This window comes from Phaseolus vulgaris, chromosome 8 (genome assembly GCF_000499845.2).
Source record: "Phaseolus vulgaris cultivar G19833 chromosome 8, P. vulgaris v2.0, whole genome shotgun sequence".
NCBI lineage: Eukaryota > Viridiplantae > Streptophyta > Magnoliopsida > Fabales > Fabaceae > Phaseolus > Phaseolus vulgaris.
In genome coordinates, this window is record NC_023752.2 from 43644528 (window position 1) to 43672442 (window position 27915).

At 31.7% G+C, this 27915-nt stretch overlaps 2 protein-coding genes and 1 non-coding gene across 6 annotated transcripts in view; all 3 read right to left on the minus strand.

The window, feature by feature from the left end:
• Positions 1–21603: 21603 nt before the first annotated feature.
• On the minus strand, positions 21604–24568 carry LOC137826028 (uncharacterized protein At4g29660). Of its 3 annotated transcripts, none has more exons than XM_068631871.1 (3): positions 24410–24568; positions 22377–22603; positions 21604–21993 (listed from the first exon to the last, which is right to left on the minus strand). In XM_068631871.1, the coding sequence occupies exons 2-3, from the start codon at positions 22557–22559 to the stop codon at positions 21886–21888; spliced, it is 291 nt and encodes a 96-aa protein (XP_068487972.1). In that variant the 5' UTR covers positions 22560–22603; positions 24410–24568; the 3' UTR covers positions 21604–21885. The 3 variants fall into 3 exon arrangements, with proteins under 3 accessions (XP_068487972.1, XP_068487974.1, XP_068487973.1); XM_068631873.1 differs by lacking the exon at positions 24410–24568 and adding an exon at positions 24155–24395; XM_068631872.1 differs by lacking the exon at positions 24410–24568 and adding an exon at positions 22737–24106.
• LOC137827328 (small nucleolar RNA U30) lies at positions 24224–24316 on the minus strand. Its single transcript, XR_011083719.1, has one exon. It is a non-coding gene; the product is annotated as a small nucleolar RNA U30 (small nucleolar RNA).
• A 1868-nt stretch (positions 24569–26436) lies between the features above and the next one.
• The window catches only part of LOC137827033 (large ribosomal subunit protein eL32z-like), a 38698-nt gene continuing 37219 nt past the window's right edge, over positions 26437–27915 (minus strand). For both annotated transcript variants that reach the window (XM_068633229.1, XM_068633228.1), the window contains exons 2-4: positions 27516–27610; positions 27017–27198; positions 26437–26917 (exon numbers count right to left, since the gene is read on the minus strand). In XM_068633229.1, the coding sequence (XP_068489330.1) occupies positions 26788–26917; positions 27017–27198; positions 27516–27605 (402 nt within the window). In that variant the 5' untranslated portion in view covers positions 27606–27610 and the 3' untranslated portion in view covers positions 26437–26787. The remainder of the gene's footprint in view (positions 26918–27016; positions 27199–27515; positions 27611–27915) is intronic.

The following is a 27915-nucleotide window of genomic DNA, read 5'->3' on the forward strand; positions in this document are numbered from 1 at the left end:
TCACTTGGTAGCAAGCACTTCAAGTGAAAAATGACAAAGCTCTTACACTTGCTTACTCAAGATTCCGACAACAAAACTTAAGAAAATTTGAAAAACAAACAAGAAAAGATTAAAAGCAAGAAAGCTAAACCAAACTTGAAATAAGATGAAGACATAACTTTAACAGGATAAGCAAGAAAAGTACAAAAAATAGTCAAAGAAAACTTACTTAAACTTTAATGATGAAGATTTGGAATTTCTTGGAAATTGAGAAAGTGAGAGGGATTAAACTCCATAATTATGAACATAATTTTCCATATACTTAGAATCCTCTTTAGAAATTTGCAAAGTGAAAGTTGAAATTTGAATGCTTCTCCAAAACTATTTTATCTTTTTTTTTTCTTTATGGATTCAAAAGTTCCATATCCTTTTTGTAAGCATATTTTTTAGTTGTCATTCCACTTTTCACTTCTCAAAACGATGTTAAGTATGGATTCAAATCATACGAACACTTGCATTATATATTTGGAATTAAATCAACCACTATTCACACAACTTCAAATTTGGTTTTAACTCTTCACAATTAAAATCAAAATAAGTAGAAATACTCCTAGAACACTAAGAACAAAGGACTCAAGCAAAAGATGTAAGGAAAAAAGTTTGACAAAAAATAAAATTTTAAAGCGGAATTTAAAGTGTTTAATGAATAAAAATTGCGGAATTGTAGATAACAAGAATGTAAAGGCAAAATTTAAATTTCTTGAAGGTAAAAACAATAATTTAAATGTGCTAGAAAATAAATTGTCGAAATCAACTCAAAGCAAATAAGCACAAAATAACCATGCTCAGAATATCACATGATGTGAGTTGATTTTAGGATTTCACATTTTAATTGGTTGCTCTTTTTTATGATTTTTTATTTAGCAATTTAAGGTGAGAACCCTAAGAAGATTCCCATTGGACACTAACTTAACCAAGTGGTTAAGTAAGTGTGAAGGTTCACTTCAGAAGGGCAAAGAGAAAAAGCCAATTAAAATGGTGTGGATGATGCAAAGGCAGAAATTAAAGAGCATAAAAGAAGCAAGGAATGAAGAAGATGACCGAATGGAAAAAGATGTTGAACAAAATGCTTTGATGACTCCAAATCCAAGTGGAAAGCTTGAAGACCTTGCTACTGTGTGTGTTGTCTAGTTATTTGAAACTTGTTAATTCACTCCTTAAGATAATCCAAGTTCATTTGAATCTTTAACATTTTGAAAAGATGGGTTTTCTAAAAGGAAGTGAAATTTCAACATGTTAAAATTTTGAAACAACAGGTTGTTTGACACTTAGAGGATTTTAAAATGATTTAGAAAAGTTTTGTCTTTGCCTTTGCTGTCAAACAAATTTCAACAGGTTGAAATTTCGAATCAATAGGTTGTTTAACACTTAGTGGATTTTAAAATGATTTGGAAAAGCTTTTCCTTTGCCTTTTCCTTTGCTGTCAAACAAAAATCAATCGATTGTTTTGATAAATCAATCGATTGTTTTTCTAAAAACCTTAACAAAATTTTGTTAAGTGGTTTTTCCGTATCAAATGATTCCAACGGCTTTTGATTTTTTGTTTTAACTGTTTTAACCATTTATTGAAAGATGAAAAGGTGGTTTTACGCTCCTAATCTGCAAGCAAGAAAGAGAGTTTATCAAAAAAGTTTTTCTTAGATTTGAAAGAGCTTTGGATCATCTCAAGTGTGTGAAATAGGATTAGGTCTTGTATTCTGAACTTTGATCTTGTGATTTATCCAGGTGTATTCTACTCCTTTATTCCTTAATAATTTTATTTTTGTACAGGTGTTGCCAAAAAGTGTTGTGTGTTCTTGAGGGGATCAAGATCAACATTCTTGGTGTGGTTTTTGCCAAGGAGTGGTGTGTGTTCTTGAGGGGTTCAAGATCATCACTCTTGGTGTGTGTAGTTTGTAATCTAGGGTTGATTACATAGTGTATTCTTAGTGGTTCTTTAGGACTGGATGTAGCTCAGATGTTGAGTGAACCAGTGTAAACATTCTGTGTGAATCTCTCTATCCTTACACTCTTTAAACTGCTTTAACTTTGTTTTTATAAACTGTTGATAAAAACAACCGATTGTTTCGTAAAAACAACAGGTTGATTTTTTGCATCAAACTTAAAAACAGTTTTATATTTGGCTGGACAAATTTTCCATTGATTAATTCTTCATAGCTTTTCACTTTACCTTCAATACTTGCGAAAATCTTTCAAAAACAATTCACCCCCCTCTTCTTTTAACCTTAATATTCTAATAATTGGCATCAAGAGCAAGGTTCTTGAAAGTCATTCAAGTTTCGATCCTAAACATTTTTTTAAATGGCTGAAAAATTACCCTTTGGGAAGGGTGCTTCAATAAACAGGTCACCTTTGTTTTGTGGACTGGATTATCAATTATGGAAGGTTAGAATAAAAATCTTTGTTGAGTCAATTGATAGAGGAATCTGGGATGTTATTGTAAATGGCTCTTTTGTTCCTAAAATTGAAAAAAATGATGTTTTCATTGAGAAACCTTGATCCCAATGGACTGAGAGTGAAACTAAAAAGGCTCAATATGATTGCATTGCTAAAAATATCATCTCTTATGCCTTAAATTCCAATGAGTTTTTCAGGGTCTCAAAATGTTCTTTTGCAAAGGAGATGTGGGACATCGTTGACGTTATCCATGAAGGCACGATTGATGTGAAGAATAGCAAGGACAAAAACCAGCCATCAAACAGGTATAATACCAAGAATGTTAATGAATTTAATTCTACAAACTACACTTGTTTTGGATGTGGTAAACAGAGACACATCAAGGCTGAATGTCCAAGCAATGTGAGCAAAGAGAATTGGAGTTACAAGAAGTATAAGAAGAAAGGAAAATCAATAAGAGCATACAATGATGATTCATCTTCAAGTTCTTTATCAAAGGATGATGAGGAAGTCAATCCTTGTTTCATTGTAAAGGAAGAATCTACATCAAGCAGTGTAAGTACAAACTCTTCCATTGATGTTGAAAAGTATAATCAACTTCTTGAGGCTTTCAAAGAAACTCATGAAGAAGCTTATAAATTGACCCTTTTGAACAATCAGTTGAAAAGTAAAAACAATTGGTTGGAAAATAGAGTCAAAATCCTGGAAGAAAAATTAGACAATTCAAAAACTGATTTTGAAAATTTGGAAATGATTTATCAAAATTCTTCTTGCAAGTGTGATTCTACTTCTTGTAAAAAATGTGAATCTCTTCAAAAGAAAGTTCTTTATCTTGTGAAAACTGTGGATAAAATTTCTAAAGGAAAATCCAACTTTGAGACTGTACTTGCATCTCAAAATTTTGTTTTGGGAAAATCTAGACTCTGTTTTAATCCACGGAGCAAAAATAGTGGCTTTTCAAAACCTTTTTCAACCATTGCAGAAAAATAACCGATTGAAAAATCGAAACAACCGGTTGTTTCTTGCTTATATTGTATGAGAAAGGATCATTCTGTTAGGTTCTGTAAAATTAGGAAATTTTTTGTTCCTAAAGGTGTTATGAAGTGGATTCCTAGGATTTCTAAGGTTCCTACTAACATCATTGGACCCAAATTTATAAGGGGACCAAATCTTGCTTCTTAACCTTTTCTTATAGGTATGTTTGAAAGCCAAGAATTATATTGGGTGTAAAGAATGAGTCTTAAGGGAAAAAGATTTAAAGTCAGTTCTTGTGCCTGCACTTTTCAAATGTGTACATCTAGCAGGGTTCTTTAAATGTCAAGAGAAATCCTTAGCCATGCATAGTGGTTGGGCAAAAGAGAAACTTCAAGAATAAAGAGAGTATGTGTGTTTTTATTTCTCAATTTATGTAAGTGTGCCTTGTGACCATATGAACATCTCAAAGTCTTCTTTTTGGGTGAATCTATTGGGGTTCTCTGTGCAAAGGTATGAACAAATTGCATACTGCAATTTTCATCAGTTTAAAAGGTAATTTTTGGTTATGAAAAATGTTTTCTTTGTTGTCACAGTAAAACAACCGATTTTTTTTTCAAAACAACCAATTGTTTTCTCGAAACAACTTATTGTTTTTTCGAAACAACCAATTGTTTTGCCTCTGCCACCTCTGTATAATGCTGCCAAATTTGCTTACAAATGGTTAAGCCTATTTCTCTTTTTCAAATCTTGCTTTTTGACAAATATACATTGAGTGTGCCTCAAAATCTGATAATAAAAGAATATATCAAGTTGTTTTCTTGAAAGCTCTATATCATTTTCTATTCTTGAAATGTCAAGATTGTTTGTACTGCTGGACTACTTTATTATCATTCTGATTTCTGCTTTGTACAACCCTTCTCGTTGTCTATTTGTGAGAACAAATAGGGGCAAAAGTTTATGTTTGATTTGATTGTATAGATTGCTTTAAAACTGATGCATTATGTTGTTGTTGCTCTACACTTGAAAGCACTTGAACACTTCACTTTTGCAGGACCTTTCAAGTACAGGTGCTATGATGAAGACTAATCAAAGTGATGCTTATTATTATGGTTTAAAAGTATACACCTTACTCAAATTCTTGACAAGTCAAAATTCATGACCTATGTAAAGTAAGTTGTATATGTTCATCCTATGCTTTTGGCTTCATAAAACCAAATGAACTTCTACACATGTTGAGGTAATGCAAAGGTATGAATGTATTTCATTATGCATTTCCCATCACTTTGAAAGATGATTTGCTTTGAAAAACATTTTCTTGTTGTCTTAGAAAAACAACTGATTTTTTTCACGAAACAACCGATTGTGTTACCTCTGGCACATTTGAATAAAACAGTTATGAATTCTTATGCATGATTACAGTTGTTTCTTTTCTTTCAAAACCCATTATGGGTCAAATATGCATTCTTTGTGCCTCTGAATTAGATAATAAAGGGATATATTCTTTGTTTTCCTTGAAATTTAAAGCTTTCTATGTATGGCAATCTCATTGGTGGTCATGGGTTAATGAATATTTGTATATGTGATTACATTTGGAGTCTTCATCTTGCTTTGGTTTATTATGTTGTCTGCTTGCGGGATATTGGGTTGTGTGTGTTAGAAGAGTTGCCCAAGGATAAGCGGTCTTGTTACAATTACTGCAATCAAATATATGTGGCTCTTCAAATTTCAGTTTCTGCTTGAGCAAATATCATACCAGCTTCCTAGACAAAACTATATTTTGTTGATGGTTCAAAAGATTTTGGTGTACTTGGTTCGGGATGTGCTTTTATCCCAGCTAACTTGCCTCTGTTGACACCAAGTTATGAGGATGGCATATGTTGTGTGGAGAATGTGATTTAGATTGTGAGACCAACTTGAAGTTAAACTTTTTTTTAAGTACTCCATGTTGGGAACTGCTGGATGAAGAAAAGATAGGGGGAGAAACTATGGTCTCCTTGTTCAAATTTTTGGGGTCTATGGTACTTTAATTTTGTTGTTATCATAGCTCTGATAAACCATAGATTTTTGCTGCAATTTTGTTATGGTATCACAGGTTTGTTGTTGCAATGGTGCTGCTACCCACACTGGTATTCTGGTTTTTCTTATTAAGAAATGAGTTGGATATTCTTAATTCTCAAATTTCTTCTTAATTCTGTTTTTACCCCTTCTTCTATCCTATTTATGAAGACAAATAGGGGGAGAATTATATGGTTTGTATGCTGCTAAATATCTGCTACACATCTACTTTAAAACTGGGTTTATATGATTTAGTTAGTTGCTACATAACTCTGATTTTGCACCTTGTTTTCACTAGTTTTCACACTGATTTTGCTGGTTTTCCTTATGAGAATCACCTAGTGAAAACTAGTTTTGTGGTGCTAATGATATTTGGATATGATTACTTCTGGTACATGCACAAATTATGTTTTGCAGGTACTAACAAATTCAAACAGAACATCACAAGCAAACCAAGGATTTGTCTTCATTAAATAGGGGGGGATTGTTGAACAAAATGCTTTGATGACTCCAAATCCAAGTGGAAAGCTTGAAAACCTTGTTGTTGTGTGTGTGTGGGTTGTCTAGTTGTTTGAAACTTGTTAATTCACTCCTTAAGATAATCCAAGTTCATTTGAATCTTTAACAATTTGAAAAGATGGGTTTTCTAAAAGAAAGTGAAATTTCAACAGGTTGAAATTTTGAAACAACAGGTTGTTTGATGCTTAGAGGATTTTAAAATGATTTGGAAAAGCTTTGTCTTTGCGTTTGCTATCAAACAAATTTCAAGAGGTTGAAATTTCGAATCACAGGTTGTTTGACACTTAGTGGATTTTAAAATGATTTGGAAAAGCTTTGTCTTTGCGTTTGCTATCAAACAAATTTCAAGAGGTTGAAATTTCGAATGAACAGGTTGTTTGACACTTAGTGGATTTTAAAATGATTTGGAAAAGCTTTGTCTTTGCCTTTGCTGTCAAGCAAATTTCAACAGGTTGAAATTTCAAATCAACAGGTTGTTTGATACTTAGTGGATTTTTAAATGATATGGAAAAGCTTTGCCTTTGCCTTTGTTGTCAAACAAAAATCAATCGATTGTTTTGATAAATCAATCGGTTGTTTTCCTTAAAAACCTTAACAGAATTTTGTTAAGTAGTTTTTCTGTTTAAAATGATTCCAACAGCTTTTGGTTTTTCGTTTTAACTATTTTAACCATTTGATTGAAAGATAAAAAGGTGGTTTTATGCTCCTAATCTGCAAGCCACAAAGAGAGTTTATCAAAACAGTTTTTCCAAGATTTGAAAGAGCTTTGGATCATCTCAAGTGTGTGGAATAGGATTGGGTCTTGTATTCTGAACTTTGATCTTGTGATTTACCCATGTGTATTATATTCCCTTTTTTCATGATAATTATATTTTTGTACTGGAGTTGCCAAAAAGTGTTGTGTGTTCTTGAGAGGATCAAGATCAACATTCTTGGTGTGGTTTTGGCCAAGGAATGGTGTGTGTTATTGAGGGGTTCAAGATCATCACTCTTGGTGTGTGTAGCTTGTAATCTAGGATTGATTACATAGTGTATTCCCAGTGGTTTTTTAGGACTGGATGTAGCTCTGGTGTTGAGTGAACCAGTATAAACATTTTGTGTGAATCTCTTTATCCTTACACTCTTTAAACTTCTTTAACTTTGTTTTTATAAACTGGTGATAAAAACAACTGATTGTTTCGTAAAAACAACAGGTTGATTTTTTGCATCAAGCTTAAAAATAGTTTTATATTTGGCTGGACAAATTTTCCATTAATTAATTCTTCATAGCTTTTCACTTTACCTTCAATACTTGCGAAAATATTTCAAAAACAATTCACCTTCCCCCTCTTTTTTTAGCCCTATAATTCTAACATAAGATACAAACAAGAACATAAAAGAGAATGTAAATGCCTAAATGGAAAGGAATGGAAAAGATGAGATGAAGAAAGCTTATGAAAATTGGGAAAGATGAACACGCTACTTGGAGGGGGGGAAAACTCCAAGATAAGTGAATGAAGAGGCTCCACTTGAAATGCTCACACACTCAAGATAAGACCCAAAATCATTTAGGAGACAAAGCTCACTAATCACTCAAGCAGAGTTTCTTTACTATATTCAAATTTAGGGGTAAATACTTGAGGCAAGGAACCCTATTTATAGGAATGGGTGCCTTGGTGGGCAAGATGGGGGAGGGGTAAAAAAGGTATATGAGAGGGGTGGCCTAGAGGTTTGACCTAAGTCAATGTTGCCCCTTAATCCTAGCTTCTAAAAGCTAGAGCTACCTGATAAGTGCCTAATTTCAGTAATATTTCATATTAAAATATAGGCACTTATGAGGATTTATTGCTAATTTACATATAAAATAATCCCTAATTTATGAATATATACCTTTTTACATTTTTATGAGCTTTATTTGAATAAGATCATTTTATTCCCAAATTTGGTGTTAATTGCATATTTCTAGGATAGATTGAAGATTTGGAATAAAGGAGAATAATTTGAGCTAAAAAATAAAGTCGGAAGGTCCCAGAATGAAAAAAGATGCAAAGAAAGATTGGGCCTTTTTTATGTTTTATCATTTAGCCCATTAGCGCGACACAGGAAGCAACCTAACCCTAGAAAACTAGGATAAATAGAGGGCTAGAGGCTCAACCCTAGTGTGCCAGATTGAGAGGAAAACACCATAGAGTGAATTGTAACCCAATTGGGAGAATGGAAGGTGCTAGAAGTATGCGTGGCTAATTCTACCCTTTGGGATTTGGAGTAATTTTTTCAAACTCTTATGTATTGAGGTGATATCTTATATATTAATATTCATTTCTTGATTGATTATTGGTATTGTTGTTTTACTTTTAATTTTTCGTGACAAATTGAGAATCTTAAATATGATCGGGAGGTATTTTTAGGGTTTGGACCTAAACAACAATACTTAACATATTTGAGTGGTAGGAATAGACTTGAAATGTTAATTGCTATTAACGTCTGAGCTTCGTTCTAAGTTGTTCTTATAATTATGCGAGGGATCGATAGTTAGGGAACATTCTTAAGGATTTTATATGTGAGGAATCGATATAAATGATTTTTATACGGGCATCAATTTCAATTAAAGAACTTAATATTGACATGCTAATCAAAATTCATGAGAGTGAGAGAGATGAAAGCTAATCCATATTTTTCCAATTGAAACAACTAATTCTTTGTTTGTTTTCTTATTGATCGGTGCCAACATCATCACTTCAAACTCTTTTTATTGTTATGTTGTTATATTTAGCGAATATTGTACTCGATAATTCATTGTTCCTTGTGGGATCGATATCCGTCTTTAGGGACAATTATTACTTCTGACAAACGCGGTGTACTTGCTGTAAAAAGTCATCACTACCTTTTAACCCTAATGAACTAGACATAAGCTAAAATGATAACTACACCCCGCATATTATGCTAAATGGACCCTACTCTACTGAAATTAAAAACAAAGAGACTAGCTGGTGATCAACTCCCATGGCTTGGGCTCTACTCATGGTGATCCTCTGAGGAATGATGGGCCCTGAAGCATTGGCTAGTGGTGGGTCCTGACCTAGCCCTAGATCATGTGTCATACTCCTAGTCATCCTTCTGGAGGGTTGGGCTTGGTCAGTGGATGCTCTATCTCTCAGGTGTTCATCATCAAGGAATAAGGTGCAGTAAATTTTATACTGAGAGCAACACCACACTGAAACTGTTTTTTCTGGCTGAAAATGTCTTGACTTTTACTGTTTATAACTCTTTTTCTATTTTGTTTTTGGACGTTCTGTCTTAACTAGATACCAACAATATCTCAATAGGGTTCTATGATTTTTTTTCAAATTTTTTTTTACCAAAATACAAACCCACAATAAATTCTCACAATAGAGACAAAATTTCACAAAAACTGGAAAAGAAGAAGCTAGGGGATTTGAAAAAAAAAATTGAAACTCAAAACATAACAAAAACCCAACTCTAATGAACTTGTTAATGATCTAATAACAAGATAAGAGACTCAAAAAAATAAAAAATAAAAAAGCCCACAAAAGGCAAAAAAAAACTCAAACCACATGGATATTCATTGTAAAAACAAGAAACAAAAAATCAAACAAAGGACTACTTGATTTTATGACATATAAGGAAACAACATGACGTTAGACAACTAGAAATGGATCATAAGATAAAAATGAAACCAACACAAACCGTTTTTACCAAAAGAAAACGAAAGAAGATTCAACAAAAATCAAAAGCACACAAAATAAACTCAAAAAGAACTCCTAAACACTAATATAGATGGTTCAAGAAAGAACAAGCTATTTGAACCGAATAAACTAAACAAAAACACATTTTAAAACAGATTTAAAACAGATTCAAGACATTCTGAAAAATGAGGAACAACGCGAAAATGGAAGAACAAAAGTTAGAACAACTTATCTCTTGAAGACCTAAGCTCTTGATATCAAACGATGCAATCCTAGCTTGCATTGTTATGAGTATTTTGTTTTGTACTTTGGGGTGCGGAATTTGGTGGGATTGGATGGCTAAAATGGGTGAAAGTAACTATGAAGTATTTGTATATGGAGAATGATAATGAAGCTTAAGAGAGGTTAGGCCAACTCTTAAGAATATTCAAGAAAAACACTAATAAAAGTGCAAACTTGAGAGTGAGAATTTCAAGATAAATGAGCTAGCAACTTGGGCAGCATTTCTTTATCAAATCAAATATGATTTACAAGGGGGCTAACACTTGTATTTATAGTGCTATGGGCATCCAAGGTGCAAGTTTTAACCCTAAAAAACTCTTCAGATGGTCTAGACTTCCATTGGGTCCAAGGAGGCCCAATTGTAACTCTAGCTAGACTCTTTTTTTTTCTATTTACACTCTACTCTAATTGGAAAAATTGGCCTAAAGCATGGCCCAAGGTAATGGCTGAAATACAAGCCCAAAATAAAGCATATACTATTTTGTACAATTTATAAGACTAGAAAATTTGGAAGAAAAAGTTAAAAATTAATTTTCCATAAAAATAGAGTTTTCTAAACTCCTTCTTATTCTTCCATTCTTCTAGCCAGGGCCCTAGTTAAAGGCCTAATATGTGTCCTTCCGGATGGTCCTCCATCAGAAGGTCCACAATGTGTCTTTCCTTTGTGAAAACACAAGTGCAATCAACCTCACTAAAAATCAGATTCAGCATTCAAGGACAAAGCACATTGAGATTTGCCACCACTTTATAAGAGATCATGTGGGGAATGGAGATTGTGAAATTCAGTTTATTGAAATTGAAAAGCTACTAGCAAATATATTCACCAAACCACTGCCTCGTTAAAGGTTTTTTCTCTTACGCAATGAGTTCGGTATCCTTGATTCTCAAAACCTTTCTTGATATATCCATCCATTCTCTTAATCTATTTGTGAAGACAAATAAGGGGAGAAATTAGTGGTTTCTTTGTTGTAATTTTAGCTACACTATGGTGTGCTTAATTTTGTTTACAATTGTTGCTGCTACACTCTGTTACACACTGATTTTGCTGCATATTGTTTCTGCTACTGTCAAAACTGATTTAAAACTAGTTTTGAGTGTCCTTTGTAAAACTGTTATATGTTGTTGCTATACTTACTTTGTATGTGTGCAAATTCTATTTTGCAGGACCTCTCAAGTTCAAAAACTACAATACAAACAAACTCGGGATTTGTCTTCATCAAATAGGAGGAGATTGTTGAACAAGATGTTTTCATGTCTCCAAATCTATGTGGAAAGCTTGAAGACCCTGTTGATGTGTGTGTGTGTTGTCTAGTAGTTTTTAACTTGTTAATTCACTTCTTGAAATGATCTAAGCTCATTTGATCTTTATCTCTTTTGAAATAAGTGTTTTCTTAAAAGTTGAGAATTTTTTATTCAGTTGTTTTTCAAATCAACTAGTTGAAAAACATGCTACTCAAGGCAAGTTTTCCAACCTGTTGAATTGTCGAAACAACCTGTTGTTTGGCACTTAGTGATTTTCAAAATAATTTGGAAATGTTGTGCTTATTTTGTCTTTGTTGTCAAACATAAACAATCGGCTATTTTGATAAAACAACTTGTTATTTTTATGAAAACCTTAACAAAAAAATTATTTCAATCAATTGTTTTCATAAAAGAATTATGTTAAGTGGTTTGAACTGGTTTTAAATGATCCCAACTACTTCTTGTTTTTTATCTAACAACTTTGACCACTTGATTGAGTTAATATAAAGGTTGTTTGATATTCTTTCCAATACTCTAAGAAAGACATATTACTTAAAATGTTTTTCGAGAATCCAAGAGCTTTGGATCATCTTAAGTGTGTGGAATAGGATTGGGTTTTGTATACTTCTTAACTATAGCTTTGTAATACCCAATTGTATTCTATTATTTTCTCCTTGAACATTGTATTTTTTTGTGTTCTTGTATAAGGCAGTTTCAGAAAAGTGTTTCTGGAAATTTTGGTGTTGCCAAGGAGTGGTGTGTGTTCTTGAGGGGTTCAAGATCATCACTCTTGGTGTATGTTTTGTAATCTAGGTTTGATTACATAGCGAATTATCAGTGGTTAGCAGAGGACTAGATGTAGCTTTTGGTTAAGAGTGAACCAGTATAAACCTCTTGTGTGATTCTCTCTATCTCTACTCTTATAAACTATTTTAACTTGGTTTCATATTCTGCTAGTATAAAAAACCGGTTGTTTCAAGAAAACAACAGATTAATTTTCTATAAATAACCTTAAAAAAGAATCTTTATTAAGTTGAACAAAAAATCAATTGGTTAATTCCCCCCCCCCTCTTGTTTAGGCCACTAATTTTAACAATTTATGCTTGATGATTGGCTATGAATCATCAATGTAAGTTATAACTTTTTTGTTAATGTAGAAAATTACAATCATCTTTTATAAGCTTTCAATGAAAATCATGAAGAAGTTAATAGGTTGACCTTTTTCCAACAATAGACTTAAGGGTTTGAATATTTCGCTAGAAAAATAGAGTCACTATATTAGAAGAAAAGTTTAATAATGCCAAAAAGAATTTTGAAAATTGAGAAATTATATATAAAAACACTTCTTGTTGTTGTGTTGAATCTATTAGGTCGGTTAAAAATTGTGAAAAATATGAAGCTTTACAAAGCAAAGTTCATTATCTTATAAAAACTTTAGCCAAATTTACAATGGGAAGAGCAAACATGGACTTTACATGGATCATAAAATTGTGTTTTCGATAAAGCTGGAATTGGTTAAGAATTTGGTTTTCATGATAAAGTGAAATATTTCACAAATTTCTGTTGAATCAAGTGTGTTCAAGCTTTGAAGAATCCAAATCCTTTATGTTTGATGGAAGGCTGGATGTGCTTGTTGTTGCTGAGGTGCTTTAGAATAGGATCTAAGGTAGATTATATTTGTAATCCACTCTTTGTTGAATCTAAAGCTTAAGTGTTTTCAAATCTTTTAAGATTAAAGTGTTTTTCAAACTAAGTGAAAAACAACCTGTTGTTTTGTCGAAACAACCGATTTTTTTATACTTAGGTGTTTTTGAAAAAAATTGAAAACTGTTTTGGGTGGTTGACTTGCTGTCAAACCCAAACAACCGATTGATTCGCTATTTCAACCGATTGTTTGTTTGGAATCCTAACAGAAAACAACTTTGTTTGTTAAAAGAGCTTTAATTGATTTCATAACTGAATACGCTCCTGTTTTAAATGCTTTGACCAAGATTTGAATACTATAAATAGTTTGTTAATATTTTATAACAAACAACAAGAAAAGAAAAACAAATTTGAGTTTTTCAAGAGTTTTTTGAAGCATTTTGAGTTTGAACTTGAGCTTTGGTTATTCAAGAGAGAAGTGGAATAGGATTACTTTGTATTGATTTCAGTTGATTCTGTAACAGTGTAATTCGTTCTGTGATTTGTGTACATTCTGGTGTTGTAAAGCCAAGAAGGGTTGTGTGCTCTTGAGGTTGTCAAGATCAACATTCTTGGTGGTGTATGTGCTAAGCCAAAGGAAGTGTGTGTCTTAAGGGGATCAAGGTCACTTCTTTGGTGGTGTGTGTATGTAATCTGGATTTGATTACCTAGTGGATTCCCCAGTGGTTTCTGGGAAACTAGATCTAGCTCTTGGGTTAAGAGTGAACCAGTATAAACTGTTTGTGCATTTCTCTCTTCCTTAAACTCTTTAATTTCAGTTGTTGTTATATTACTGGTATAAACAACCGATTGTTTTTCTCTTGCTTTTCTGTTTTGAGCTTTGTTCTTGGCAAACTGAATTTCTAAATCTGGTTTCTTGCAAAGAAGTTCATTCTATCTTAAAAAGTTTGCAAAAACCCCCTTTAAACCATTCACCCCTCTCTAGTTTAAAGTCATACATTCTAACAATTTCTTCCCTTACAAAATAATCATATGTTTCACCATTCATCACATTTTCGCTTTTGGGGTAGACAATCCTTATTTGATCGTGTAATGCTTAGTGTAGACGATTTGGGTCCCTCTTTTTATGTTTGTTTATGGGATAGATGGCCTCTGTTTGATCGTTTAATGGTTGGTGTAGACGGTTTGGTTCCTCATTTTTTGGGTATATGGTCTTTGTTTGACTGTCCAATTCTTAGTGTAAACGATTTGGGTCTCTGATTTCATTTTTGTTTTTGGGGTAGATGCTCTCTGTTTGACCGTGTAATGCTTGGTGTAGACAGCTTGGGTCCTTGTTTTCATTTTTTTTTTAGGGTAGACAGTCTCTAACCGTCTAATGCTTGGTGTAGAGATTTTGGTCCCTATTTTTGTTTATTTTTTTTGGAATAGGTGGTCTCTGTTTGACCATCTAATGTCTTGTGTAGACGATTAGGGTTCTATGTTTTTTTTGGACTCTTTTATGCTTTCTCTATTTTTTGCTCTATGTTCTTCTTCTCTCTTCTTCGCCTTTGTTTTTAGCTATGTTTATTTCCACTAATGTACTGTACACAAAAACAAATTTGAGGGAGACGATGTTGTTGTTTTTTTCACTAATATGTGAAGAAAGACGAGCGAGGATTTGCAAAGGATGTGGGGGTTCCTCGTTGCTGTGAAGAGAAAAGCCACGTCAATCATGGGGAAATCATTAAATGCCATTGCTTTTACTGAATAGTTTCGTGCATTTGAAGTGGAGGTCAAGACGGTTGTGGTGGGTTTTGACTTTGTAGACATCATAGCTAGTGAGTGAGTGAGGTGTGAAAAAAGATTAACATGGACAATTGATTATAAGAGTATGCATTCCATGGAAAATAACCACATAATCAATTATGCATACCCCATAATTGATTATCCATACCCCCATAATCGATTATCCATGATTTTATTTCCAAACAACAATTTGAGCCAAAAGAAAATAATGGAACATAAGAAAATATGTTGTCAAAAAAGGAGAAACAAAAAAGAAAGGCGAAGAACAGAAAAGAAAAACAGAGAGCAAAAGAAAGAGTGACCAGAAAGGTCCCAAAAACGAAAATGAAAACAAAAATAGGGAGCCTGGTCATCTACACCAAGCATTAGATGGTCAAACATAGATCTTCTACCCTAAAAAAAAAAACAAGGACCTAAGTCGTCTACACCGAGCATTAGACGGTCGAATAGAAATTGTGTGTTCTGCATTAAACAATCAATTGATTCGTAAAAATAACCGTTTTATATTGTTCACGTAATTGTTAATATGTTAAATAACTAGTTGAATAGATAAATCAATTGATTGACTTAACTAGTCTTTTCAATCTACTTCCATTCTTTGCGAAAATCTTGCGAAAATAATTAAGTTTCCCCCCTCTTGTTTCTGTTAGAATTAAAGGCCTTAAACAAGAGGGGGTGAATTGTTTATGAAATATTTTTGCAAGTATTGAAGGTAGAGTGAAAAGCTATGAAGAATTAATCAATGGAAAAAAATTTCGGCCAAATAAAAATTTGTTTTTAAACAAGATTCCAGAAAATCAACTTGTTGTTTTCACGAAACAACCGGTTGTTGTTTATACTAGCATATTTGAAAAGCAAAGTTAAAACAGTTTAATGAGTGTAAAGATAGAGAAATTCACACAAGGTGTTTATACTGGTTCACTCTTAACCAAGAGCTACATCCAGTCCTCAGCTAACCACTAAGAATTCACTATGTAATCAAACCTAGATTACAAAACACACACTAAAAGTGATGATCTTGAACCCCTCAAGAACACACACCACTTTTGGCAAACCACATAGTTTCCAGAAACACCTTCTGAAACTGCACCACACCAGAAAGCACAAAAATACAATATTCAAGAAGGAAGGGAATAGAATACACAAGGGTAAATCAAAGATTAAAGTTCAGAAAATACAAGACAATCCTACTCCACGCTTGAGATGATCCAAAAGCTCTTTGATATCTTGAAAAAAAAAATTGATTGATCTCTCTTTCTTAGTTAATGCATAGGAGCATAAAACAACATTTTTATACTCCAATCAAAGGGTCAAAGCAATTAAATCAAGAACCAAAAGATGTTTGGATCATTTAAAACAGATTGAAACATCCTAACAGAATTATACAGAAAAACAACCAGTTGAATTCTCTAAACAACCGATTGAATCAGTTTGACAGCAAAGTCAAAACAAAGTCAAATTTTTCAAACTCATTTTAAAAGCCACTAAGTGTCAAACAATCGGTTGAGTCGACATTTCAAAAGGTTGAAATTTCTCACTTTTTAGAAAACTCATTTTTTCAAAAGGATTAAGATTCAATTAACTTTGGATCATCTTAAAGAGTGGATTAACAATTCAAAGACTATTAGACACACACAGAAAACCAACAGCAAAGTCTTCAAGCATTCATCTTGGATTTGGAGACATCAAAGCACCTTGTTCAATAGTTTCAACCACACATTCTAACAAGCTTTCCTAGGTATTCTTTGTGAACCTATATTGGTTCCCATTTTTTTCTAAGTGTGAATCACATAAAATCATGAAAAATCAATAATAGTTGTACTATGAAAAACATTAAACACAAAATCTCAAAACACAAATAGACACATATGCTTAAAACGTTGGACGAGTGAACAATAAATAAATGAGTCTACATAAAATAAAGAAGCTTTACACGACTTAGTCAAAGACTAGACAACCATACAAAACAACATACACTCCAAAACCCATATCATTAAATACATGGAATAATAACCCTTAAAAAGAATACATCATAACTTTCAAAGTAGATTCTGACATAGGCACATGTGTTGTATTCTCATTTCAGTGAAATCAATGCAAACAAGATAATTGCTCAAATAAAGCATATATATTTCCTTAACAAAAGGAGTGTAACAGTAAAATGTCAACAAGTCAAATATCCCTATAGATAGGCTCTATTACAAAGGGCAATGTAGAAGCATTGGGTAATAATAAATAATTTTGTGACACCTATATATAGAAGTTGCATCATACGCATAAACAACTGGATAGTTAAATGAAATCTACAAACGTGCATGTTCTTATAATTATATTATTCTTTGAAACTTCTAAGTGTTTTGTAAAGTTTCCTGATGGACGACTTATACAGAAAAAGTGATCTTCATTATAAACCCTTCACGTGTGTGAAGTTATCCTTTTAAAAAAGAGTGTTTGTATTTAATATTGATTCTTTGAGTGTGAAACTTGTAAATTATGTTCTATTTTGTTGTATAGCTTAGAGAAACATTATGTACTTAGCTTGGAGACGTGTTATGTATTCATTTTATAACTCAATGAGAGCTTAACGGATAACCTGAAGAGACCTTATGTACTTTATAAGTTAAAAGTGACAATAAGAATACTTGTAAAAATTTAATTATTTAGTGCAACTATTTGCCTATAGCATATAGCAGGAAAACTAGAATTAGCCCAAATTAAGTTTGAGTCAATATGAAAACCAAGTGTTCATTGTCTTATTCTATTACACATACATTTTCTTTTGAGGTCATCTTAAAAATGTTTTAGAACGTGTTTGTAAACTTGTTTATAAAAACCTATTAGACATCCCTTTACAAATTTCTAATAAGTCTAATTGAAAAAAATCTTCTAAGGCAATTCTCAATCTCTATTTAATGCCCCTTCTTGAGTTAACATTCTTTTCAAACATCACATATCACATTGTACAAAAACAAGTCTACCGGAACTCTTCATTCCTTTGGAAGATCACTATGCCTTGAAATTTTTGTTGTATCTTATATGACTTTTTTGTCTCACGTATTTCATGCTAGAAGACACCTTGAATCAAAATTTCTTCAACATTACCTACATTATCACAAACCTTATGCTCTTTTTGGATATCAAATTTACCAAACACAATATGAATAAATTCTTGAATGTTCAAATTTTTTATTGCAAACCCGATGTACTTTTTACTATGTAGAACAACCCAAAATGATAACATGACCAACTTGTGTATCAAACTTTCCTAAGATTAGCTATGTTAGGCATTTTATCCTTATATAACTCAATGAGTTTTCTTAAAGTAACACCTTATTTAGCACATAAAAAATTGTATTAAGAGTATAATACTTTGGTACATTAGTTTCACTTAACATAGTTCTCTAAAGTATAAGTCTAATTAACACCTTATTTAGCATATGATAAATTGTATTAAGAGTATCGACCTAAAAATACAGTACATTAGTTTCACTTAACATAGTTCTTAAAAGTTATTCTAATGATTTATTCTTTCTTTTAACCACATGGTTTTGTTGTGGACTCAGAGATAAAATGTTGAAGTCACAAAATGCATGATTTTGAAATTCACTCCCATGATAATTTTTATTAGAATTTATGTGACTAGTCTTTTGAAAGCTTTAAATGCAGTGCCTTTTTTTTCAGCAATAAAGCATGTGCATGTAAACTTAATGAAATCATTAACTATCACTAAAACATTGTGATTTTAATCAAGACTCAGTTTTGAATGACTAAAGAAATTCTTATGTAAAAGCTCCAAAGGTTTAGAAGTGAAAACAACACTTTTTATATTAAAAAGGTACTCTTTTTTTTTTATTTTCCTATTTTACATGTTTCACTTATTTTACCCATTTGAAACTGTTGGTAGATCAATTACTAGTTCCTTACAGGAAAGTTTACCTAAATAATGCATGTGAACGTACGCAACCCTTCTATGCCAAAAACCATGCATCTTCTTCTTTCATTATATGACATGTGAAATTCATGGATAATGTATAATCAAAATCTAACATGTAGATAATTTCTATGACCAATCAAATTTATTTTTATAAGTTACAACATAAACAAAAAATTATGCTTGAAACCATCCACATATAACACATTTTCTATAAGAATAGAATAAATGTTATCAACTTTACAACTCCCAATAATTCTTTCTTTATTATAATCACAATAGGTGAGAAATGTTATCCACCATTCTTAGAGAGAGAAATTGAAGAATGTGTCGTTGTCCCCACTCATCTTGAATAACTACTATCAAGATAACAAAGAGATTCCTTGCCTTTAAAGTATTCTGCAAAACAAATTTAGAAAAAAAGATTTTGATCTTCGCATCAATTTGGATCCAGAAAATTAGTACTTCTCTTGAATTCTTTGACTGCACACAAACTTATCACTAAAAACGCCAAATTTTCTAATTTGATAAATTTGAAATATGAACTCTCTTCAAAAAATAAAAACATGTCATGAATAGTTTGTTGGGAGGTTTTCCAAAGGCAAAGAAGTTTTTGTAAGGCTTTTCTTTCTTTTGGAAACCAATTTCATAACCTATTCCAGCTCTAGCTAAACTCAAGTCCATCAAGATTGACTTTTTCCCATTGTAAATTTGCAAAAGGTTCTAATCAAATACCGAATTTTATCTTCCAAAACCTTGCAATTTTCACAATGATATACAATACCTATAGAAGTAGAGACACAAACGCGAGGAATTTTTATAAATCTGATTTTGTAAAACAAATTTAAACAAAAGTTTAAGCAAAAGTAAACAATTATGAATGTTAGCATTGAATACAAATTGAACAACACAAGAGCATGAAAAAACCTAAGAACTTGGATTAAAGTATGTTGAAATAGATATGCAAAAATATATTAAAATTTGGATTAAAGTATGTTGGAATAGATATACGAAAATATATTGAAATTTGTAAGTAATATGACGATTGTGAAATAATTTTAATATTTTTTAGGTCTAAAATGTAATATTACAAATTTATTATTGTTTTTAAAACTTTTTAATGAAATACAAGATATTTGTTTGTATAGATTTAAATTAATTAAAATTTTGTAAATTATTTCACTGAATAATTATTTTACAAAAACTGAGTTTCTTAGAATATTAAAATTTTTAAATTAATAATGATATTATTATTATACAAATTTATTTTTTATATAAATAACTATATTTATTTTTAATATATTATAAAAAATATTTTTATTATTATTAATTTATTACTATTTATTTTAATTAACAACAATATTAAATATTTAATAAAAATAAAATAAATAATAAATAATAATAATAAATTTAATAACTTTAATTAATTATTATTAAATTTTAAATATTACTTTACTTTTTGTTGTATTATATTATATTACTTATATTTAAATTATAATACTTTTATATGTAATTTTTATTTATAATTATTTTAGTAATATTTTTATAATTAATTTTTTTTTTATATGTGTAGTGGATACTGTAAAAAAAAAGTTACTAAGGTATTTGTCGAAATGTTTACATAAGTTTCTTATCATTTCCTCGCTTCTTCGCAGATGAGAGGGCGTTTTTCCGTCACCTATCACATTATTTTCAAAGATCACCTATCACATTGTCCAAAGACAAAGTCTCTTGGCACTCTCTCCATTCCTTTCGAAGATCACTATTGCCTTGAAATTCTGAATGTATCTTCTATGACTTTTTCAGTCTCACTTGTTTCATGCATTTTCTGCTGGAAACACCTTCAATCAAAATTTCAAACATTACCTACATTATTACAAATCCTTCGCCCTTTTTGGTATCAAATATGTAATGAATAACCCATAAGGATAGCATCACCAGCTTGTATATCAAACTTCCCAACAGATTCTTTACCCTTGTTTAACTGACGTTTAAGTTAAAAACTCTTGAAACCAAAAACCTTAAGGTTAACTATGTTAGGCTTTCTATTCTTGTATAGCTCAGTGTTTTCATAAGGATAAATCCAGCTAACACCTTATTCAGCATATAACAAATTGCATTTAGAGTATCAACTTAAAATACTCTCGTAGATTAATTTCTCTTAACATAGTCCTAGAAAGCTTTTCCCATTGTAAATTTTACAAAGGTTTTAATAATATACCGAATGATATATATATATATATATATATATATATATATATATATATATATATATATAACACCTATAGGAGTAGAGACAACCATGAGGAATTATTATAAATCATTTCTAAATTATTAAAATCAGATTTTGTATTTTCTAAATTTTTTTCCAAATTACTATGCAACGCTCAAATTTAAATAAAAAGTTTAAGCATGGAATTTTATCATGGTATATAAAGTGAACAACATAAGCACATGTGAAGGATAAGACATAAATGTACAAATACTAAGAGTGCAAATAATTAAATAAACAATTGAAAAAGTAGTAATTGACAACCAAATGAAGAATGAGAGCCTAGATTCTATATGCAACTATTTAAAGAAATGAATGATGAGTGTAATTTCTCTTTAATTACAGAAAAATAGTTAAATACTTTTTCAAATGAAATAGATCAATTCAATTAACATGAATCAAATTGCATTGCTCATATCCTGACATCATGACCGAATCGATCATAACATCACGTTAGACTAATTTAAATAAATTGGTTAGGCAAGAAACATTGACAAATATGAAAGTGACACAGAATAATTTGATTGGAAACAATTCAAATTAATGTCACAGGCACACTGAAGGGGTTGCATTTGATAAAAAATAATCCCATAAACCGACAAATAGTACTTTTTTATGGATAATGATATCGAGAATCGAATAGAAAACTTCATACATACTACTCAGGTTGACCAATTTGAAGAGTCCACACATGGTTCCTAATTAACATGTAAGGAAAGCCTATCTTAATAACCAATCAAGAATAGCAAAAGCTAGAAGAAAGTAAGAAATATGGAGAAACATAACTAGACTCCGATATAATAAAGGATCTTTTTGCCAAAAAAAATATACATCCTGTGATAAAATTTTGTTGACACCAAACAGTCAGTTATCAATTAATCATAAAACATGAAAGTGGATAGGAATCAAGTATGAATATGCCTCTAGAGCTTTTCATTCAAGTTTAGGAAAATCACCGACAATTATCCTCCAGGGACCCCAATAAAACTTTGGTCTCATGAGAGGCACTGCTTTTCCAGGGGAATAGGAATCAAGTATGAACATGTCTCCAGAGCCTTTCATTCAAGTTTAGGAACATCACCGCCCATGATCCTCCAGGGACCCCAATAAAACTTTGGTCTCATGAGAGGCACTGCTTTTCCTGGGTGCTCTTCCCAGTACTTTTCCTGTGATGTTGATATAGAAGTTAGTTTTTAAAAGACGGATTACCCTAGTATATATTACAATCAAGTGTTTTTCAACCAAAATCAGCAATCACTATTAATGCACTAGGCTGGACCATGCTTTCTAACAGTAATGATTAATCATTCTTTCATCCAATACCCAAATAAAAACCACCACTTGGCAAACACAACAAAATTTCACCATTTTTCTCCTTCCAATCCCATCAGAAAATGCAAACAATAAAACCCACTCAAAGTCTCGGTTATGTTTAAAAACTACAGATAAGTGGTAGTACAAATAAGAGAAACAAAACACACAACATATTAAAAATAACAGAATTAAAAATAAAAATAAATAATGATAATAATAATAATAATAAAAGAACCTTGTGGAGTTGTTCAGTGATGGCAGCACCAATGACACCGGAGTAGAAAGCCGCGATGTAAATAGTGACTAATGGAGTAAATGATTTGGGCCTTCTGTAAGGCTCCACCATGTCCCAGAGAAAGGTTTTTTCCCACTTTGTGTACAAATAATCAGCATATTTTCTCCACAGGTAGCTTGCCATTTCAATCACTTCGCCTTCAGTGCTCACATTTAGTATTCAAGGTTCTGAAAGCAAAAGAGAAAGAAGACTGTAATACTACCTTAAATTGAAAAGAAGACTGCAGTAATATCAAGAGCAAACTCAGGGTATTCATTAATTGTTATTGACTATGCGAAGATGAGTTTACAGGTTACTTACATGGGCACCTCCTTTCTAATTAAACTAAATATACAAATTAGAGATGGAGGTTGAAAGGCCCGATAAAAAGAATAAATTAGCTGAGGGTAACCTGATTGATTAAGGCAAACAGAGACCAAGAAAAACAATAAGCAACATACATTACTAAGAAGAATTCAAAGGTATAGATATTATATAAGATAAAACATTATGACACATTGGTTTGCTTCATCAAACGAGCCAATTATAATGGGAAAAGACATAATTGTTGAAAGGCCCGATAAAAAGAATAAATTAGCTGAGGGTAACCTGATTGATTAAGGCAAACAGAGACCAAGAAAAACAATAAGCAACATACATTACTAAGAAGAATTCAAAGGTATAGATATTATATAAGATAAAACATTATGACACATTGGTTTGCTTCATCAAACAGAGACCAAGAAAAACAATAAGCAACATACATTACTAAGAAGAATTCAAAGCTATAGATATTATATAAGATAAAACATTATGACACATTGGTTTGCTTCATCAAACGAGCCAATTATAATGGGAAAAGACATAATTGTTGCTGAAAATGAACAATTTATAAAAAAGATTATGAATACCATCATAACTACCAAAGACCAAACCACAACAAGCAATAAACTGATGCAGCTACAGAAAACCCGATGCAATAAACACCACAGCATTTTCCAAACCCATCGAACTAAATAGTCCTAAACAGTTGCCACTAAGAAATATGCGATATGCTTGAGATTTGCTAGTTATTTCTTTGCTAGTTATCAAGTAGTTTATTAGCAAAATTTGAATGGCACAAAACATGAATGATTAATATCACAAATCCAACATGAGTTCAGAAATACGAAATAAAAATGGAATCAAAATAACTGTTGTCACTAAGAAACAGCTTCCCCCTTAGTGTTTTGGAGGCAGCTGTCCCCTTAGTGTTTTAGAATCAACTATCGACCCCGATCTCTTTTCATTTTTGGTCATACTAGCCTAGCCTTCGCCGCTGTAGGAACGGAGACATTTCAATACAAAGAAGGCGAACTGACCAACGAGAAACCTCGCTGCTTCCTTTCAATCCATGTCTATACATTCAACTGGCCTTAGGTTTTGTTGTTTTACACAAATGCCACTAATGAGAATAACTAGTTCTCATTGTTCATCAGTTTGCGAAAGATAAATGAAAAATTAAAAACGAAAACACCTAAAACCTCTTTATATTTTTTAGTTTTACAAAATTTAGCAGTCAAACAATTTTCAATTTTGAAAAACAGAACTACTTTTAAAATCAGTTAACTAAGAGGCTCTAAATCTTTCACTTTCAGAAACAATTCAGCATTAAAGACGAAAACCACAAAGCAATAATACTCTTCAACCATGAAACCAGTGTAAGAATAATCATGTAATGAGAATGCAAAAAAACGCACTCTTTTTAACACAACTTTTTATGATGGATGAAATTCATGTTCAACAGACGGAGAGAAAGAAAGAGAAGAGCTCAGAAAGAATATTGAATGGTTGAGAAAAGGTATCCTCATGAATGAAATATTCATCAGATTAACGAGATTATAGATCTCATCATCATAGCAACTTCTCCCCTCACAGTTTCAACTCAACAAACAAAATGCAAAAACGATAACGATTAGGTTTAAAAACGGAAACGAAGAGATAGATAAACGTACAAATTGCTTTCTATTGCAGCGTCTCTGATAGTGTAGCCATTGATGGGTTTCAGATTATTTACAGCCACGCCCACCGTTTCAGCTTGGTTCGGTTCACTCCGACGTCGTTTAATTTGTTGTCTGCGTAACACCGTGTCGTTTAGGTAAACATTCATAAACTAAATATTTTTGTTTTGAGGCCCTTCCCATAAAATAAAAAATGGGCCGGCCCAATTGATTCACTGGCCAATCCAACATTCATTTGTGGGGAGAGATACCACATTTAACCCATGTGCCTCTCGCTCACATGTTTATAATTACTTTTATATTGTATTTATAAAATATTAAAATTGTTTTAAAACTAAAATAGAAAGATTATAGTTTTTTACGATAAAATATATAATAATACTATTATTATTATTATTATTTTAATTATACAAGTTAGGATTTTTATAGTGATCGTTGTTAAAATTTCTTATATAATTTAGCTTAATTAACCTTTCAATTATATATTTGGCTTAATTAATCCTTTATCCTATATTAAGGGTTAAAAGTAAATTTAGTCAAAGACTTTTAAAAAATTCAACATGTTTCTAGATTTTTTAAAACGATTTAATGTGAATTTTTCTTTCCTTCATTAAAGCAGATTTATATGTGATATTTTGTCACTACTTATGTGATTTTTTTAACGCTAAATTCACTAAAAATTTAGAAAGATGTGAGTTTGCCCATCTAATCAACCCAAGGCAATAACACCATATTTATAAACCTTTTAATACACTGAAATATCTAAGGTTGATTCTTCCTACACCCAATCAAATTGGACCTGCACCCAATTGCATTTGTGAAAGTACCGAATTATCCTTAATGAAAATGAAATTAGGGTTTAGTGATTTCTGCACCCAATCACACACCCAAGTTTGTTTCTGTCATTCTTGCACCCAACACCATCTCTCGCACGGGCGTTCGCATCCTCGCACCTTGGTTGACATTTCTCCGGTAGCGTAGTGTTGAGTGGAAGGATCCCTTGAACAAAGACGAAGCCAGGAACGCGAAGGTCGTCCATTGTTGCGCAAAGGTTTGAGGGCATCATCTGCATCAGCGCACCCTACAAGCTTTTTCAAAATAAACATGACAAGGGTACAATTGGGTTTTAAAATGTTCTTTGGGTGCCAATCACAATTGATTGGGTGCAGGAAAAAATTGCCAATATCTAATTAATTGACACGAGAAGAGAAGTCATTTTTTAAAGAAGTGTTTAAGTTATTCAAATGTATGAAAGCCTACTTTCATATAAGTATTCTTGGTCTTTTTCAATAAAGTGGGTATTATATTCTTGGTATTTTCAATACTAAGTAGTGCACTTGAACAAAACAAAAAATTCTCAAATTTTCATTTTCATGTTAAACTTCCTGTCACGAGTATTTAATTTTAAATCAAACATTTTTTAGAATTTTAAGAAAGAGTACGATATTTTTAGGCATTTTTTTATTGTTGGCTTTGAAATTTTAGACAAAGTATTTATTTTATCTTTGAAAATCAAAATTGATAAAAAAAAGATTAATTAAGGAAAATTTACAAAAAAAAATCATTTGAATTAAAATTTATAATCATTATTAATCTTATAATATAAGTTGGAACTAAGTTCCCATCTTTTAGAAATTAAAATACTAAAATTATCAATTTAAAAAGGAGCAATTTAAACATCTAAACTTTTTCTGGAGAGAATGAAAATTGAAAACTATATGTTGTCAAACCCGATATTTATAAAATAAGTGAACACGTGGAAGAGAGATAAGCATATTCAATCGCAATTTAATGTATTTAACCTTTATTTTTTAGAACATTCAAAACAATAACATTTATACGTTTTGTACTTTCACAATCTTCATCATTCAAAAATACTTTTTCCTTACTTTAAATATGAAATTTGTGATATATTACATATTTGAGCCACTTCCATGATACTAAAATTTACTTAGGGTCAATTCAAGATTATTCTTGCTTGTTCATAGCTTAAAAAGATGTTTCTAAACTAGTTAAGAACATTTCTCATAAACTAAAATATCTTAAAATCAATTAGTATACAAAAATGTTTGAACAATTGGAACAAGGTTATAACCAAGACCAAATAATCAGGCTACAACTCATTTGTAACATCATACAAATAAGTCCAGAAAACGATGCATCCACCTCATACAGCTTCATAAAATGCAAAATACGTTTCATAAAAGAAACAAAGGAATAATAGCATAAAATGACTACTTATCTGAAGGAGTGAAACAAGTTATAACTCAACTAGTCAAATACTAAAAAGCTCTGGATCCAAAACAAAGATAACATAACACTAATAATTTTGAAAAGATTTTCAGCCAAGTTATTTGATTCAGCAAAAGCAATCACTCATCTTCTTGGCTGCGCAACCTGGCCAGTTTGTTGGTAACAACAACATCCAACTGTGCAGCACGTTCCACAATCTCCTTTCTCTTCCTGGTTGACACATTGTGTGCTATCTCAGCACAGTATGCCCTGATGTTTCATCAACCATAATAACTAAGTCAGGAACATAATGTACCAACAAAGGGCAAACGAAGAAATTTTTACTGGCAAACTAAAACCAGTTACTACCTGTTGTGCATCATCAGAAGCTCAAGATCCTTGATATTGTGGACAACAAACTTCTTGAATCCATTAGGCAGATAGTGACGGGTCTTCTTGTCTGAACCATACCCAATGTTTGGCATCAAAACACATCCTTTGAACTTTCTCCTCACACGTGAATCAATACCCTTCGGCCTGCGCCAGCTAGGCTACATACAACAATAGCATATATGGTCTATCTAAGTGTTACACCTTGGAACCAATGATGATCAAGAGTATTGACCAACATAAAAAACATTGCATATCAAAGAGATGAAAGCAATCACACTATGGGATCTGACAATTATATGATGTTAGTGGAAAGGTAAAGAGATACAAATTGGAAACATCTAAAGCTTACTCTGAAAGTCATCCTAGGTTCAATTTAAACATTTAAAAGCATACCCTTTGCAATTATCAAAAGCACAAATAACATTGAAAATCTCCAGGAAACTAATTCACAACCAAACTAATCCAGCAAACATACCTTCACGGAAATTTTGCGGTCACATTGGGGCCTCTTAAAATGCTTGACACGCTTCTTCACAACCTTCTTGGTTAGCAAGGGAACAGCCATCTTGTCTTAAATAAATACAAATCAAGGTTATTTAACGTCCACACTAACTTTGCAGAACAAAGAGTCATTCAAAACTTACAGAAAAGCTATCAAGGACATTACCATTATAGCAATACAAACAAAAAGCTCTAACTTAGGGCAATACAAGGCACCACAATATCAGAAAAGCTAGAATAAAGTCCAAAATCAGCAATTAAACTAAATAAATAGCTCAAATCTGATTCCAAATTTGGCTAAATCACTCACAATTCGAGTGATAGAAAAACACAATATCAAACAAGCTACGATTCCAAAAACGCATGCTGAATAT

Excerpts from the sequence above, each read along its gene's own strand:
- LOC137826028 (XM_068631871.1), bottom strand. The coding sequence starts at position 22,559 with ATGGCAAGCTACCTGTGGAGAAAATATGCTGATTATTTGTACACAAAG. Across the intron at positions 21,994-22,376 it reads TCACTGAACAACTCCACAAG|GAAAAGTACTGGGAAGAGCA; the intron begins GTTCTTTTATTA and ends TCAACATCACAG.